General features: G+C 34.2%; 1 protein-coding gene across 1 annotated transcript; it reads left to right on the top strand.

Moving 5' to 3' along the window:
* IL13RA2 (interleukin 13 receptor subunit alpha 2) lies at positions 1-12484 on the top strand. Its single transcript, XM_037820884.1, is given in 9 exon segments — positions 1-94; positions 1715-1866; positions 2949-3102; positions 3646-3770; positions 6348-6531; positions 7449-7594; positions 8994-9138; positions 11485-11600; positions 12377-12484. Coding segments are annotated over 9 exon segments (1224 nt in total).
* The last annotated feature ends 6330 nt before the right edge of the window (positions 12485-18814 follow it).

The following is an 18814-nucleotide window of genomic DNA, read 5'->3' as shown; positions in this document are numbered from 1 at the left end:
ATGGCTTTCATTCATTTGGATATCAGATGCCTATATACCCTTCTTATTTGGACAGTATTTGGCTGTACTTTGTCTTCAAACACCGAGATAAAAGGTAACCCAACATGCTGACTGAATATTAATGGAGTGGTTTTAAAATGAAGGCTATTAACTGCCTTTTCAACTTACCTTATGGAAGTGCATATCAGGTATATGGGTTATTATTGGAAATGTTTTAGGAAGTCAATGCACAAAAGACATGTTCTAACTAATCAGACTTATTTATAAGGTAACTGATGATGACACACAATTTGTGTAAAAAAAAGGCAAACCAAAAGACATTTTGCAAACACTTTTGTATGATCCTTCCTAAAAACTGGGTTAAATATCTGAAACCTCATTACCTAGTACCCAACTAACTGGAACTTTTCCTTGATTACTACCCTTGACTTCTTTTAAAATTCAATTTTATTGAGATATAGTCACATACCGTGCAATCATTCAAAATGTACAAAATGTACAATCAATTGTTTACAGTACCATCATATAGTTGTGCACTCATCACCCCAATCCATCTTTGAACATTTTCCTTACACCAAAAAGAATGAAAAGAATAAAAAATAAAAGTAAAAAAAAATAAAAGTAATTTTTTATTTAGTTTTTGTCCCCATTTTTTCTACTCATCCATCCATACACTGGATAAAGGGAGTGTGACCCACAAGGCTTTCACAATCACACTGTCACCCCTTGTAAGCTACATTGCTATACAATTGTCTTCAAGAGTCAAGGCTACTGGGTTGCAGTTTGATAGTTTCAGGTATTTACTTCTAGCTATTCTAATGCATTACATTATATAGAATGCATTAGGGTTATCTATACAGTGCAGAAGAACGCCCACCAGAGTGACCTCTCGACTCCATTTGAAATCTCTCAGCCACTGAAACTTTATTTCCTTTCATTTCACATCCTGCTTTTGGTCAAGATGTTCTCAATCCCATGATGTCGACTACCCTTGACTTTTAAGACAATTTGATAAATTTTTTAAATTACAGAGATTTAAAGTAAAATTTAAAAATAATTGCAGAATTGTTAAGTCCTTTCTAATGTACTTTTCTTATTGCAGAAAATAATTAGAGTGATGGATTTGACAAAGATTTCTGACCATAAGGGTTGAAACAAATGGATTGTCATTTCATTCTCAATGGGGATCCTCTTTGTAGGTACTTGTGGGTCCTAAGTCAAATAATAATTTGTGTCACAATTTGTCTCTGTGGATTCTCCCCCTCACCCCAATAAGCATTATGAAGTGAAGAAAATATTAAAATGAACAGCAGGGCAGCAATGGGAGGAAAATTATTAGCAAAAAGGAAACATGAGGGCAGTACTACTAGATAGTAGACAAGTTTATAGAATTATTGAACATATGTATATACCTTGCTCCCTTCAGTCACTAGCAACCACTAATTTACTTTTTGTCTCTGTGGATTCTGGACATTTCATATAAATGGATCAACCTTTGTGACTGGTTTCTTTTACTTGACATAATGTTTTCAAGGTTCATCCATGTTGTAGCATGTGTCAATACTTCTTTTTATGGCTGAATAATATTCCATTGTATGAATTTAGCACATTTTATTCATCCATTCATCAGTTGGTGGACATTTGAAAGTAATCAGTTTAACAATCATTGTCATAAAATGCAGAAAAAAAATTTAAAGTATTTATTTTATTTCAGTTAATCCTCCTCAGGATTTTGAGATAGTAGATCCTGGATATTTAGGTTATCTCTATTTGCAATGGCAACCTCCACTCTCTCTGGATAATCTTAAGGAATGCACAGTAGAATATGTATCAAAATACCGAAGCATTGATACTGAAAACTGGAAGGTAAGTAAAGTATGAACTTGCAATATCAGAGTAATTCTTGGGAGTTTTCTGGTGTTTCCTGACTTCAGTGTCCACTCCAATTTCCATATTTGAATAACTATAATTAGGCTAGTACAAGCTGCCATGCCTGCTGCTATCTCCTGTGTATCCTGCCACATCTATTATAAGCCCACCCAGTATTAAGACTACCATTGGAAGGACAGGGAAAAAAATAGTTGGTCCCATGAAATATGGACTTGAAGAGCACTTACATATTTTACATTTTATAGTTATTTATATATTTTTATATAGGTCTCATATATGTTACTGGACTGTAAGCTTTTTCTCTTTGAGTCAGCCTCATTTATTTTTGTGACCTCCCCAAGAACATGGCATGGTGCTTTGCATATATTGCAGTAAGTGTTCAGTGCAATTTACTGAATTATTAGCTATTCACAAGCATATTCATTCAAGGTTTCTATTGTGCAAGACATTCTGTTACTTCCCTAATTCAGCTATGTAGTTTCAAGGGACAATTCAAATCAAACATTTATCAAGCATCTTTTTATGTCAAACACTCAGCTAGGTATCGGGTATACAAGGGTAAACAATACATGATTTTAGTCTTCCAGGAGTTCATAATTTGCCTGGCTTTCACTGGCATCAGGTCATTCCATTTACCTCCAGGCTTTTACATTATGTGATTCCTGAAAGTTTCATATATTTGAAATGTCATAAGTCACTTGCCAATATGCCTATAGTATGTGAAAATCATCTATTTGATTTCTTGTTGGTTATACCTCAAGTTCCTGTCCATAGAGCCTTTTTTCCCTTCCAGTGATTTTTAATTTAATAGATTTAAACAATCTTATCCAATGATATGATACAGAGAGAAGTTCTGCTAGAAGTATGTCTAGGGCATTGTGTCAGATAATCATCAAGAGTGTATTAGATATTGGGAACTCTCCAGGGTTTTAATAGCATCTTAGCTTTATTAATGTGGGTTATTAATAATTATTTATTAGTGTGGCTTGCCTTTGTCTCATTTTATTTATTTACTTATTTACTTATTTATCTATTCATTTATTTATTTTATCAAACAGACCATCATTACTAAGAATCTACATTACAAAGATGGGTTTGATCTTAACAAGGGCATTGAAGCAAAGATACACACACTTCTGCCAGGGCAGTGCACAAATGGATCAGAAGTTCAAAGTTCATGGTCAGAAGCTACTTATTGGATACTTCCACAAGGTTAAAAGAAAGCTCTCTTTTCACATTTAATACTGCCAGAACAATCCATATAGAGAATAAGTTAGTCCTTTAACTCTTCTGCACCAGATTGTATGTACAATAGAAACTATGACAGTGTGGCACAAAATAGTATCCTTCTTATGAGCAAGTAATTGGCCTTTTTGAATCCTTTAAATCAGCAAACATTCTACAAAACTTACATCTCATTAGATTAATATAATTCCCAATTTTGGCATCATATTAGTAAATATGTATGTGAGTTATTTGCTCAACTACTCAGAGCATCCTAGAATTATTAACTTAATACTTTTGTGTATGCTTACACTCATGCCAGCAAATGAGCCCTCAAAGTTTTCTGATATTGCATACCCCCTTATAGTGAAGTTATTTCCAACAATTTATTTTTGAAATATTCCCAATTCTGTTGATTGCTAAATGAAATGGAGAGACCATAGGAAATGAAATAAAATTGCATAGCATAGTGATTTCTCAAATTATTCATCACTGTGCCTTTCAAGCATTCACAGTTCATTCAATCCTTAGGAAATTTGGAAACTAAAATTCAAGATATGTATTGCATATACTACAACTGGCAATATTTACTCTGCTCTTGGAAACCTGGCCTGGGTGTTCATTTTGATACCAATTACAACTTGTTTTACTGGTAAGTATTCTTATAGTTAAAATTCCATATTAGAAAAATATCTTTCAAAATTAATCCACATTATGAACAACTGCATTTTCACTAAATTATGTTCATTTTATTTGTTAGAGTTGTATTTATGATGATGATTGCTTAAAATTATTTGAAATTTTCAATTGGAATAACTGGGTTTAGGCTGTAACTACTGGAAGGCTTTCTGTAGATATAAAGAATTCAGTCACTGCTTCTGTACTGGATTAAATTTTACATCCTTCAGATAGAATAAGTTATATTCTAAAAGTTGTGGTGTATTTTATATTCTTGCCTTTAAAACAAACAGGTATCTATTAAACTGAATCCTTTTTCTGACTTCCCTACCTTTATGAGCTGTCACTAAGGCATTTAAACTTGGAGCTATCTAGATTCTTCCCTCTCCTTCATTCCTTAATTGTTTCTTGGTAAAGTTCATCACCAAGTTCTGACACTCATTTGCAAGGTCTCACTTCTGTATTTCTCATCTCTGCTATAAGAAGTCTACATTAGGCTCACCTCATTCTGTCCCTGGATGATTGCCATTGCCTCCAAATGATCTCTGCTTCCAGTCTCTCCCCTTCCTAGTCGTTATGCACATTGTAGCCAGATTCATCTTCCTACATTGCTATTTTTCACATGCCATTTCCTCATACAAAAACCTCCAGTGGGTTTTCATTGCCTCCAGGGTAAAATCTAGGCTGGTATTTGAGCCTCTGCCTTACTCTGTCACTGCCTTCCCATAATTACATTCTACTATCACCAATATGATTATTCCACCCCATTTAGACCCATCTCTACATCTTTTCCTCATCGTTGTCACTACCTTCTATGCCTTTGTGTGCTTTTTCATCTGGAATGCCCTCTGACTCTCCTTCCCTTTCAATAATTCTTATCCATCCTTTAAGGCCCATCTGGTATCCTATTTCATTAACCGTTTACTGATTGCTTCAGCCTGTGTTCAGTTTTCTTTTGTACTATTACTCATTATAACTTTTTATTATTTATTGTCCAGATGGTACTTAAATTTTGCTCATATGTGTATGCTTTGTCACCACTATTAAATTTCTAAGGGATTAGTGGGCACAAAGTATACCTTATATATCTCTTGACTACACTCACAATGCTATGCCCATAGTAGGCTATCACTAAATACTCATTAAATGCATGAAAAATATAATAGTAGCATTGGTAAACTGATAGATAAGTAGCAGAAAAAAGAATGATGTGTTATATTCATGAGTTTTAGGTCCAAATTATCATGGCATGTTTCTTTAGAATATCATAAAGTATAAGCCATGAAGTATAAGTGATTAACAATCCTGAGAACTGGATTCTAATCCCTGCTCTCACATCAGATCAATTAACTGGCTGACCATGGGAAAGTAATTTACCCTTTTGAAGTCTCAGTTTCCATATCTGGAATTGGATGGGTAATTTCCAAAGTCTTTTGCATGTAATTAATTTATTCATTATTCCATCAAATATTAAGCATCTATTAAGTGCCAGGCACTGTTCTAGATAACAAAGATAAATTGTGAACACAACAAAGTCCCTACCTGCTTGTACATCCTAGTTCATGTTTAATAGAATGTAACTTTATCCTCATCTTAGTTGTGTAGCAAGGGGTAAATATTCACATCTTAAAGTCTGGACAATAAGGATGCTATGAAGCTTCCCAATGGCACAAAATAAATCTGTGTAAAGTCAGGCCTAGAACTCAAGTCTCCCAAACTGTAATCAAGTGAACTAACCAGACACTACAGTTTTGCATACTCTGCCTAAAGTAAACACTTTGCATAAAGTGAATTTGGTAGAGTTGGAATATTTGTACCAGCACCCAATTAGCTGCTATGTTGGCAACATGACAAAGGGGATTTTGGCTTCTCTTGCAGATAGTCACATTTTGCACTGCAAGCTATTCTTTAGAAAAATAAACCAGGCATTTATTGTTTTGGAAATCAGTAGGGAAATCCCGTCTAATTCCCTTTAGCTTTATTACTGGAAAGAGGTTAACTTTAAAGGTTGTGGCAAAATTTCTTGTCTAGGAGAATGGGAAATTAGACATTTACTTGCCAAAAACTCCTCCTTTAAAAAATTTTTTTGCCTCCTTTTTAGCTTTTCTGAGATTTATCTCTTAATCTTTATTGTATCCTTAGAGGATTTTAATTTTATTAAACATAATATTTTGTATTTCTGCTTTTTTCTAAAGTAATTTCTCCAGAATAATATAAAAAAACAGTATCTCTCAGGATTATTTATATAAACCCCAGGTTTCCTTAATAGGAATTCTTACTCCTTGATTTACAAACCCTGTTTGTGAGTCAACATAACTTAAGTACATGAGTAGGAATCCCTGTCTTATCTTTGAGATTTTGTAAAGGCTCCCACTTACTGTTGTATCTATCCTTAGCACTTATCAGAGTGTCTGACTCATAGTAGATATTCAATAAACATTAAATGTTATTAAATTACTTTTTATTCACTTGACATCTTAAGATAAGTGAAAATTGAGCACCCTATAGAAAATATATCTATTTTTCACAATACTCACTAAACTTCTTTTTACAAGTATGAAGGCTTGAACCATGCCTTACAGTGTTCCAATTACATCAAGGCTAATGGAAAAAATATTGGATGCAGGTTTCCCTACTTGGAGTCATCAGACTATAAAGACTTCTATATTTGTGTTAACGGATCATCAGAATCCAAGCCTATCAGATCCAGCTATTTCATTTTTCAACTTCAAAATATAGGTGATATAAACAAACATGTTCAAATACCTTGTTTCTAGTTTAGGCTATTTACAACCACAAGGAAGAGGGAGGTGGGAAAGACCAAAAAAAGTGAAAAGCCAGAAAAATGAGGGTCAACAATGTGCACCAGGAAGCTCTTATTAAATATCCAAATATGGAAGTAAAGGAATTGAATGAAGGATAAAATGCCATTTTAATTTAGCACCAGCAATTCATTTCAAAGCTTCAAAAAATTGGTCTGTTATGCAGCACTTTGTGCAGTGTTAGTAACAGACTAATTGTGGAATTACATATTCCTCTTACTCTAAATGTGAATAGTTGGTTGTTTTCTGAGTCTGTGTTCTTAGTTCTAACACTGATGAGAGTGAAAGTTTATAGAGTCAGTCAGACCTGGGTTTGAATCTCAGATCTACCACTTTCTAGCTATGTGACTTTGGGCAAATTAATATCTCTGATTCAATTTCCTTATCAGTGAGATGAGGATATAACAGACCACCTAATAGGTTGGTTGTGAGACATGAGTGAGATTATGATGTAACATACTTGGTACAGTGCCTGACACATCCTAAGGATTAAATAATGGTTAACTATTAAAAGTAGTAATACTAGTTGTGGTTGTTTTTAATACTAGAAAACAAAAGTGATTGTAATGATTTTGGTGTTCTAACTTTTCTCTTGGGTTTTAATATTTGTTAATATGTGACATCCAAAAATGAGTTTCCAAGATAACCAAGTTTCTCAGTAAACTAATGTTGGTTGACAAGTAACTTTGATTTCAATTCACATCATAGGGAATAGCCTTAAGCCACCTCGTTTTTCTCTAGAGGCTTTTGTTTTTAAGTATCCCCAGTTTTAATAAGGGCTAGTGCTAAAGTTCTATAACCTCCGTGTTGCAATTGTTTCCTTTTGCTTTTCAGTAAAACCTTTGCCACCAGACTACTTAAGTCTTACTGTGAAGAATTCAAGTGAAATTAACCTGAAATGGAGCATGCCCAGAGGACCCATTCCAGCAAAGTGTTTAATTTATCAAGTTGTGCTCACAGAAGATGATACTACCTGGGTGGTATGAACATTGCATTTATTTGGGAAAATCGTCAACATAGCCCTTTAAATGAAATAGCAAACATGAGAGCCATAATCAGTTGCTGTCCACATGAGGAATAGACCATGACATGTACCTTAGTTAAATTTCCAGAAAAGCCAAACACTCTACTAGACAAAAGAAAGATGCTTACAATCTGAAAGTATAATCAACCATACCAATTTTTAAGCTAATAGGACCTTAAAGTCTTATTAGTCATTGGTTTCCAATTTTGTGTGACTAAATTAAATTTGCCAAGGGCCTTAGATGGATTGTGAAGAGGCCTCATATAAAACTACAATTAAAACTAAAACCAAGCAACCAAACAAACAAAAGCACCACTCCTTGAGGAACAACTTTCAGGTCAAAATTAGAGCAAAATCTGGCAAGGCTACAAGAGAATTTCTCCTACAAGGAAGGAAGGACTGGCAGGAGAAATAGGGGATTGTTGCAGGATGAATTTCCCCCCAACACCAACAAAGTAGTGATGCCTTTGGCCCTACTTTGTTATATGTTAATTTTATTCATTGGCTTCTAATTTAAAATGTTGTGGAGACCAGTAGGGGACCCACTGGTTCTGATTAATTCATTTCTTAGATAAGGAAACTGAGTCCTAGGGAGTTGGAGTGATTTACAATCAAATTACACAGCTACAACTAGAATCCAGATCTGATACCCAGTCCACTTAAACCTTTCCCTTACATTATGCTGATTGCCAAAATAAGTTACCACAAAAGAAAAGCTGTTATTTTGAATGAGAAACACTCTTCAACTTTTTAAATATAAAATAGAAGTAATTGCTTTAGTGATTTTTTTTTTATTCTTTGATATCACCCAGCTTTTTATATTCTCATATTTGAATGGGTATGTTCATGCCAAACCCTGAGCATTGTCACACAGGTTTGAGTGCAATTAACCAAAACAAGAATGGGGGTGGGGGCTTTATGTGTATGGGCTCTATAGTTTCCATAGAAACAATAGTCACATGATAGCTCTGTCTTTTGCTAACTCTGTATATGTAGCATATTCCAGTTTATGGAATCTGGGAAATCTGACACTAATCCAAATACTTGGGCTTCAGTAAACACTATGGCTACATAGGAATTTTGCAGTCATGTAAGCCCTGTACTACAAGTAATCCATTACCACTATAGAAAAATATTTAAAATATTGATATGGAAGACAAGAAAAAGAAGAAAAAATTACCCACCATTCAGAGAGGTAATCACTCTTAGCATCTTGGTATATGTCCTTCCAGTCTTTTTGATGCATATATTTTATGTATCAAAACCCACTTTGAAAATGACAGATCAAATGGCATCTGTCTAGTTAAAATTGAATTAAATACTGGTGGCTTATTTTTCCCTTGCTTGGCTTCCAGACTACCACAGTTGAAAATGAAATGTGCATCATAAGACAGTCAAATGAACGCCAACAATTATGCTTTATGGTAAGAAGCAAAGTGAATATTTATTGCTCAGATGATGGAATTTGGAGTGAGTGGAGTGATGAACAATGCTGGAAAGGTATGGGATAAAAGAGCAGTAAACAAATATTGAACCTATTTGACAGCAAAATTAATTTTCTTTCAGTGTATTTTGTTATTATGGAACTCTTGCATAAAAACTGTTGAATATAGTCTATGAACAGAGAAAATACATTAGCAAGCACCTGAATTGAACACAGATTTATTGAAAATCTAATATCTCTTAGAACCTAAGAGTCTTGCTGTACTTCTATTATCAACATTCTTGTTTTTCTTACTGTAAGTAGAATAGTATTTCTTTTCTTTAAAGCATGATTATAAATGTAAATCAATGTTTTCATATGCTTTCAGTTTTCAAGAGAACATACATCTTTTGTTAAAGCAAGAGTAGGTCAGCATACAATTGTTCTCACATGTCTAGTACTATGCTGGAAGAATATTTTTCTAATTAAGATGCTATGATTATTAAAATGAATATTCCACTCACTTACAACAGTTGTTTAAGATTACTTATGATAAAAGACATATTTAAATTAAATAGAAGTGTAAACTAAAAAGTCTATATAATAACGGAAAATATAATTGTGCTTCACAGTACTACTAACTTCAGTAAAAAATACTGATAGTTCAAAGTTGTAGGATATTAACTCAGCATTGCTTTTTCAGGTATATAGATATAGAGCCAGCTATAAATGCATATATAAATGTATATTCAGACAGATACTGTCATTTCTACTAATCATCTTCTTTCATGTAGTTCCACTATAATAGAATCCCTGTTTCACTGTTATCTCCTTGTGAATATAGTGGTATCATTGTTCTCTTTCATTTATCAAATATTTTATTAAGCACCTACTATATGTTAAGTCTTTTCAGGCACTAGAAATACAATAGAGAATAAATCCTTGCCTTAATAGAACTTATATTTTATTCCTGGTTTGGGTAGTGATGACAATAAATCAAAAAGAAGCCAAAAATAAAATATAATCACTAAGGGCTATGGAGAAAAATTAGGCAGGGAGGGGGAGAACTCAGCTGACCAAAAGACATATGGAATCAGAAAGAAAATTTACTGTGTCTACATTTTTGATTTTTGTCACTGCTATTAGAAATCTGGAGACTGTATGGAACTGACAGTGAGAAAGTCACGTCCTGAATTGTATCTGGTCATTTGTCAATGCATAGTTTAAAGTAGATATGCTGGAAATATATTTCATGAATTTTTAGCAACAACCTCAAAATATACAGCCTCTTACATGTTTTTACACAAGCTTAACAATGATTCTAATGCCTGAGATTTCTTTTGGCCTAATGGGTGTCCCTTGGTAGATTCTTAAAGACTTTGTGATTAGGAACCAAGAGTTTCATGAGTGGTATGTGGTCCTAGATCTTTATTGCACTTTTTAAGTCATAGAAAAACAGGACAATGACTTTTTTTTTGAAAATAAAAAAATATCCTCTTCAAGATTGGCTGTGTACAAGGAAAACAAGTGGTTGCCTATATATGATTTGCGGAACCTCAAGAAAGGAGTCTTCTGCTTCCCACTGTTATTTTAGCATTCCAGAAAATTTGTATTATCAGCCAGTTTTTTTGGATTATATCCTTGAAAATCTTAATTGAGCTGAACATATGAATTTGACTGGTAATTTTCTAGGAGAAAATAACATCCTAAGGGAATAGGACAAAGAAAACGGAGTATGGAAGTAAAGATTTGAGTGTAGGTTGAGTGTAGGGTCTGAGCATAGGACTCAGGATGTTGTGTATTACTCCAAAGCAAGTGAGAGATACAGATTTTTGAAGGGCAACTTCTGGCTACTTTAAAAATTTGTCTAGTGCTTGCCCAGTTCTTGCTATACAGAAGAGCCATTATAACTTCATTCTCCCTTTAAAACTTAAAAAAAGGCCTTAAAAAAATAGTTCCTTTACTCACACAGACATTTTTATTGAATAGCAGATCTTGCTCACTCCAGCATTGCTAAGATAGATATAATGTAAACATTTGACTAATTGATAGATATATAGGGCATGTTTGTCTAATCACTTGGTTAGTATTTTATTATTTTGTTATGAAAAATTCACATGGTTAAATTTTAAATAAAATCGTATTAGAAAATAACAATTATGCTTTGGGGATATTTTTTTAAGTGAAATGAACAGCTGTTACAGTTTAATAAAGTAGTTCTGTACAAAAATTACAAAATGGAAGGAATGCTATACTCAGACATAGCTGTGGTATCTTTGCACTGGCAAATATGGCAAAAGTTGCCATGTTTAACTTGGTTCTCTGCCATTCACTAGGAGCTTATTTATAGAACAATTCCGTTCTAAAAGTAACTATAAACAAACCTCTAACTCTTCCCCTTGTTTTTTGATTTTTTATTCTAGGTGACATGTGGAAGAAAACTTTGCTATATTTTGTGATACCATTTGCTTTTGTCTTATTATTTATTTTGTTAATAACTATTCTGCTTATGTATAAGCAAAAAGCTTTACTTAAAATGGTAAGTTGTATAGCATTATAATGTTTAGTCTGAGTATGAGTAGATAAAAAAACTTTGTATTTAGAAAATATGGACCTACATTGTATAGCTTTGCCTGCACACTGTAGATATACACTTGATAGTATATGGATTATGAGGATATCATAAGAAAAGACAGTTATTTAAAAAAAAACTAACCCTAAAAGGCTGCCTTTTTGGGTGGATTTACTTTTGTCTAAATAGAAAAATAATGCTTTAGGACCTGAAATATATTTACCTCTAGATTGGAGAATAGTATAAGAAAAGCAGGATTGAAGAAAGCAGGAGAAAAGCAGGAATGAAGAAAGGAAAAACTGACTTAAAATGGATATCAACTGGAACATGTTATTAGTGAGCCACAGGCAAAAGATCAAATAAGGATTATAAAATATGGTGCCTGCCTTCCAGGAGTCCTCGCTCTAGTTGGGAGAGACAAGATACTTAAGAAATATATAATCAGGATTATGAGATGATTTTTAGATGATTGCTATTTGAATGGCATAGATAATGTTATAGAATTTTAGAAGATGAAGAGATCACTGTGATTTGGTGGGATTTAAGGAGCTGTGACTTCAAGAAAAATATATTAATGCCAAGTATTTTATTAGAGATAAAGAGAAATGTGCATGTATATGAAACACTTCACTTTATTTTTCTGCTGAATGCTTTTTTGCCTGTTTCTCTGAGTTATTAAACCTCAGGAAAATAGTTTGTGTTATTAATGACTGTTAATAATGGAGCTCTTTTTTTAATTTCAGCTTTTTGATTCCAAAAAAGAAGTTTTTTTCTCATCAAAAGATACTCTGTTGATTTACCAGTTTCCAGTCATATGGCCAAATAATGTTAACTATGAGACATTAAACTAAATTTTTTTCTCAAAATGTTGAACATATTTATTTTAAAGCATTGTTGTATTTAAATAGGCTTTAGGGCACTTAAACCCACAGCTGGTAGTAAATTTACTACATTTTTTAACAGTTTTTTTCCTCATAAATCCATGGTGAGATTGCTGCATGAAAGGAATTCTAAGGATGGGTCAGATTCTATTGAAAGATGTATTAATAAAACAATGTGATTTTTTAATTCAATTTTATTAAGATATATTCACATACAATGCAGTCATATAAAGCATACAATCAATTGTTCACAGTACCATTATATAGTTGTGCATTCATCACCAAAATTAATTTTTGAACATTTTCATTACCACACACACAAAAATAATAAGAATAAAAATTAAAGTGAAAAATAACAATTAAAGTAAAAAAGAACACTGGGTGCCTTTTTGTTTTTGCCCCCATCTACTCATTCATCCTTACACTGGACAAAGGGGAGTGTGGTCCATATGGCTTTCCCAATCACATTGTCACCCCTCATAAGCTATATTTTTATACAATCATCTTCAAGATTCATGGGTTCTGGGTTGTAGTTTGATAGTTTCAGGTATTTACAGCTAGCTACTCCAATTCACCAGGACCTTAAAAGGGTTGTCTATATTGTGCGTAAGAATGCCCACCAGAGTGACCTCTCGGCTCCTTTTGGAATCTCTCTGCCACTTATTTCATTTCCTTTCACATCCCCCTTTTGGTCAAGAAGATGTTCTCCATCCCATGATGCCGGGTCTAGATTCGTCCCCGGGAGTCATATTCCATGTTTCCAGGGAGATTTACACCCCTGGGTGTCAGATCCCATGTAGGGGGGAGGGCAGTGATTTCACCTGCCGAGTTGGCTTAGCTGGAGAGAGAGGGCCACATCTGAGCAACAAAGAAGCATTCAGGAGGAGACACTTAGGCACAATCATAAGCAGGCCTAGCTTCTCCTTTGCAGTAACAGTCTTCCCAAGGGCAAGTCCCGTGATACAGGGCTCAGCCCATCAAAACACTAGTCCCCAATGTCTGTGAGCACATCAACAACCATCGAGGTGGGGAAGCCCAACATACCTGAATTCTCCCCCAGCTCCTTAGGGGGGGGCTCTGCATATTTTTTTCATTTTTTTTTTAAATTAACTATTAACTACATCAAAAAAACTTTTAAAAAAATGTACAATAAAAAAACATTTCAAACAAACCAAAACAAGGGAATAAGAAAAAGACAACTAACCTAAAATAACTACTTTACTTCCAACATGTTCCTACTCTACCCCAAGAAAATAACCTAATATAGCAACATTTCTGTGAACTTGTTCCTACCATAGCCATCAGAAATTAACAAACCATAGTCATTCCTGGGCATTCCCAGAATGTTAAATTTACCCACGATAGCTTGTCTGTTCTTATTGGGTTATCGTTGCCCCTTCACTAATTGCTCTCTATGGCTAGGACCCCTACATTCTACATTATAAACCATTTATTTTACATTTTTCAATGTTCACATTAGTGGTAGCATATAATATTTCTCTTTTTCTGCCTGGCTTATTTTACTCAGCGTTATGTCTTCAAGGTTCATGCATGTTGTCATATGTTTCACGACATTGATCCTTCTTACTGTCACATAGTATTCCATCATGTGTATATACCACATTGTATTTATCCACTCATCTGTTGAAGGACATTTGGGTTGTTTCCACCTCTTGGCAATTGTGAATAATGCTGCTATGAAAATTGGTGTGCAGTTATCTGTTTGTGTCACTGCTTTCATATCTTCTGGGTATATACCGAGAAGTGCAATTGCTGGATCGAAGGGTAACTCTATATCTAGTTTTCTAAGGAACAGCCAGACAGTCTTCCAGAGTGGCTGCACCATTATAGAGTCCCACCAACAATGAATAAGAATTCCAGTTTCTCCACATCGTCTCCAGCATTTGTAGTTTCCTATTTGTCTAAAGGCAGCCATTCTAATTGGTGTGAAATGGTATCTCATTGTGGTCTTAATTTGCATCTCTCTAACAGCGAAGCTGAACATTTTCTTCATGTGTTTCTTGGCCATTTGTGTTTCCTTTTCAGAGAACTGTCCTTTCATATCTTTTGCCCATTTTATACTTGTGCTGTCTGTACTATTGTCATTGAGTGTAAGATTTCTTTATATATGCAAGATATCAGTCTTTTGTCAGATACATGGCTTCCAAAAATTTTTCCCATTGAATTGGCTGCCTCTTCACCTTTTTGACAAATTCCTTTGAGGTCCAGAAACTTGTAAGTTTGTGGAGTTCCCATTTATCTAGTTTTTCTTTTGTTGTTTGTGCTTTAGGTGTAAGGTCTAGGAAATGACCACCTAATACCAAGTCTTGAAGATGTTTCCCTACATTATCTTCTAGCAGTTTTATGGTACTGTCTTTTATATTTAGGTCTTTGATCCACTTTGAGTTAATTTTTGTGTAGCGTGTGAGGTAGGGGTCCTGTTTCATTCTTTTGGATATGGATATCCAACTCTCCAAGCCCCGTTTGTTGAAAAGACTGTTATGTCCCAGTTCAGTGGCTTTGGGGCCTTTATCAAAGATCAGTTGGGTGTAGATCTGGGGGTCTATCTCCAAATTCTCAATTCAATTCCATTGATCAATATGTCTATCTTTGTGCCAGTACCATGCTGTTTTGAATACTGTGGCTTTATAATAAGCTTCAAAGTCAGGGAGTGAAAGTCCTTCCACTTCATTTTTCTTTTTTAGAGTGTTTTTATCAATTTGAAACATCTTTCCTTTCCAAATAAATTTGATAGCTAGCTTTTCCAAGTCTGCAAAGTAGGTTGTCAGAATTTTGATTGGGATTGCATTGAATCTGTAGATGAGTTTGGGTAGAATTGACATCTTAATGACATTTAGCCTTCCTATCCATGAACAGGGAATATTTTTCCATCTTTAAGGTCCCTTTCTAGTTCTTTTAGTAGAGTTATGTAGTTTTTTTGTATAGGTTTTTACATCTTTGGTTAAGTTTATTCTTAGGTACTTGAGTTTTTTAGTTGCTATTGAAAATGGTATCTTTTTCTTAGTGTCTCTTCACTTCATTCATTTCTAGCATATAGAAACATAACTGCCTTATGTGCGTTAATCTTGTACCCTGCTACTTTGCTTAATTGGTTTATTAGCTCTTGTAGCTGTATCATTGATTTCTCAGGGTTTTCTGGATATAAGATCATATCATCTGCAAATAATGACTGTTTTACTTCTTCCTTTCCAATTTGGATGCCTTTTATTTCTTTGTCTTGCTGGATTGCCCTGGCTAGCATGTTTAACATGATGTTGAATAACAGTGGTGATGGTGGGCATCCTTGTCTCTTTCCTGATCTTAGAGGGAAGGCTTTCAGTCTCTTACCATTGAGTACTATGCTGGCTTTGGGTTGTTCATATGCTCTTTATCATATTGAGGAAGTTTCCTTCAATTCCTACCTTTTGAATTGTTTGTATCAAAAAGGGATGTTGGATTTTGTCAAATGCTTTTTTGGCATCTATTGAGATGATCATTTGATTTTTCTCTTTTGATTTGTTAATGTGTTGTAATACATTGATTTTCTTATGTTGAACCATCCTTGCATGCCTGGAATGAACCCCACTTGGTCATGGTGTATGATTTTTTTAATGTGTCTTTGGATTCGATTTGCAAGTATTTTGTTGAGGATTTTTGCATCTATATTCATTAGGGAGAAGTTTTCCTTCTTTGTAGCATCTTTGCCTGGTTTGGGTATTAGATTGATGTTAACTTCATCAAATGAATCAGGTAGTGTTCCATTTTCTTCAATGTTTTGAAAGAGTTTAAGTAAGATTAGTGTGAGTTCTTTTTTTGGAAAGTTTGGTAGAATTCCCCTGTGAAGCCATCTGGCCCTGGGCATTTATTTGTGGGAAGATTTTTGATGACTGATTGGATCTCTTTGCTTGTGATTGGTTGGTTGAGGTCTTCTATTTCTTCTCTGATCAGTCTAGGTTTTTCATATGTTTCCAGGAATTGTCCATTTCCTCTACATTACCAGTTTGTTGGCATACAGTTGTTCATAGTATCCTCTTATAAATTTTTAAATTTCTTTGGGATCCACAGTAATGTTAGCTTTCTCATTCATTATTTTGTTTATATGGGTCTTCTCTCTTTTTGATTTTGTCAGTCTAGCTAGAGGCTTGTCAATATTGTTGATCTTCTTAAAGAACCAACTTTTGGTGTTATTTATTCTCTCTATTGTTTTTTGTTCTCTATGTCATTTATTTCTGCTTTAATCCTTGTTATTTCTTTTCTTCTACTTGGTTTAGGATTAGTTTGCTGTTCATTTCCTAGCCTCTTCAGTTGTTCCATTAGTTCTTTGATTTTAGCTCTTTCTTCCATTTTGATGTATGCATTTAGTGCTAAAAATTTCCCCCTCAGTACCGCTTTTGCTGCATACAAGAGGTTTTGACATGTTGTGTTCTCATCTTCATTCTTCTCTGTATACTTAGCAATTTCTCTTGCTATTTCTTCTTTAACCCATAGATTTTTTAGGAGTGTGTTGTTTAACCTCCAGGTATTTGTGAATTTTCTAAGTCTCTGATGGCTATTGACTTCTAATTGTATTCCATTGTGGTCAGAGAATGTGCTTTGAATAATTTCAATCTTTTTAAATTTATTGAGGCTTGTTTTATATCCCAGCATGTGATCTATTCTGGAGAAAGTTCCATGAGCATTAGGTATCCTGGTGATTTTGGATGCAATGTTCTATATATGTCTATTAAATCAAATTCATTTATCAGATTGTTTAGGTTTTCAATTTCCTTATTGGTCTTCTGTCTTGTTGATCTATCTATAGGAGAGAGTGATGTGTTGAAGTCTCCCACAATTATTGTGGAAACATCAGTTGCTTCCTTTAGTTTTGCCAGTGTTTGTCTCATGTATTTTGTGGCACCTTGATCGGGTGCATAAACATTTATGATTGTTATTTCTTCTTGTTGAATTGCCCCTTTTATTAGTATGTAGTGGCCTTCTTTGTCTCTCATGACATCCTTGCATTTGAAGTCCATTTTATCTGAGATTAATATCGCTACTCCTGCTTTCTTTTGGCTTTAGCTTGCATGAAATATCTTTTTTCATACTTTCACTTTCAATTTCTTTGTGTCCCCATGTCTAAGATGAGTTTCCTGTATGCAAGATATTGATGGTTCATATTTTTGATCAGTTCTGCCAATCTGTATCTTTTAATTAGGGAGTTTAATCCTTTTACATTCAACATCATTACTGTGAAGGCATTTCTTTAATCAGCCATCCTCTCCTTCGGTTTATTTTTGTCAGATATATTTTTTCCCTCTCTCTCTTAATGTCCTTTAATGTGCCTATACTGAATCTCTTTTGTTACTGAACCTTTCTCTATATGTCTCTCTCCTTTCTTTCTTTCTCTATTGGTAGGGCTCCCTTTAGTGTCTCAAGTAGGGCAGGTCTCTTGTTAGCAAATTCTCTCATTTGATTGTGAAAAATTTAAGCTCTCCCTCAAATTGAAGGAGAGCTTTGCTGGATAAAGAATTCTTGGTTGGCAATTTTTCTCTCTCAGGGTTTTAAGTATGTCATGCCACTGCCTTCTCACCTCCACAGTGGCCACTGAGTAGTCACTACTTAGTCTTATGCTGTTTACTTTGTAAGTGGTGAATGGCTTTTCTCTTGCTGCTTTCAGAACTTGCTCCTTCTCTTCAGTATTTGACAATTTGATCAGAATATGTCTTGGAGTTAGTTTATTTGGATTTATTCTTTTTGGAGTTTGCTGGTCATTTATGATTTGTGTATTTATGTTGTTTAGAAGGTTTGGGAAGTTTTCCCCAACAATTTCTTAGAATACTTTTCTTAGACCTTTACCCTTCTCTTCTCCTTCTGGAACACCAATGAGTCTTATATTTGGACATTTTATGTTATCATATCCCTGAGGTCCATTTCAATTCTTTGATTTTTTCAATTTCCTAATTGGTCTTCTGTCTGGTTGATCTATCTATAGGAAAGAGTTTGTTCTTTTCTTTAATTTTCTGTTCTGTCATCTCTGATGTCTCTGATTTGCTGTTCAGCTTCCTCTAGTCTTGTACTATGAGTATCCAGAATCTTTTTAATTTGGTCGACAGTTTCTTTTATTTCCATAAGATCATCTATTTATTTTATTTACTCTTGTGATTTCTTCTTTATGCTCTTCTAGGGTCTCCTTCATGTCCTTTATATCTTGTGCCATGCTCTTGTTATTTGTCTTTAGTTCTTTGATTAATTCCTCCAAGTACTGTGTCTCCTCTGATCTTTTGATTTGGGTGTTTGGTTTTGGGTTATCCATATCATTTG

The sequence above is a fragment of the Choloepus didactylus genome, chromosome X (assembly GCF_015220235.1).
Source record: "Choloepus didactylus isolate mChoDid1 chromosome X, mChoDid1.pri, whole genome shotgun sequence".
NCBI classification, from domain to species: Eukaryota; Metazoa; Chordata; class Mammalia; order Pilosa; family Megalonychidae; genus Choloepus; species Choloepus didactylus.
Note: the sequence above shows the minus strand (reverse complement) of the source record. Positions and strands in the feature narration are given on the sequence as shown.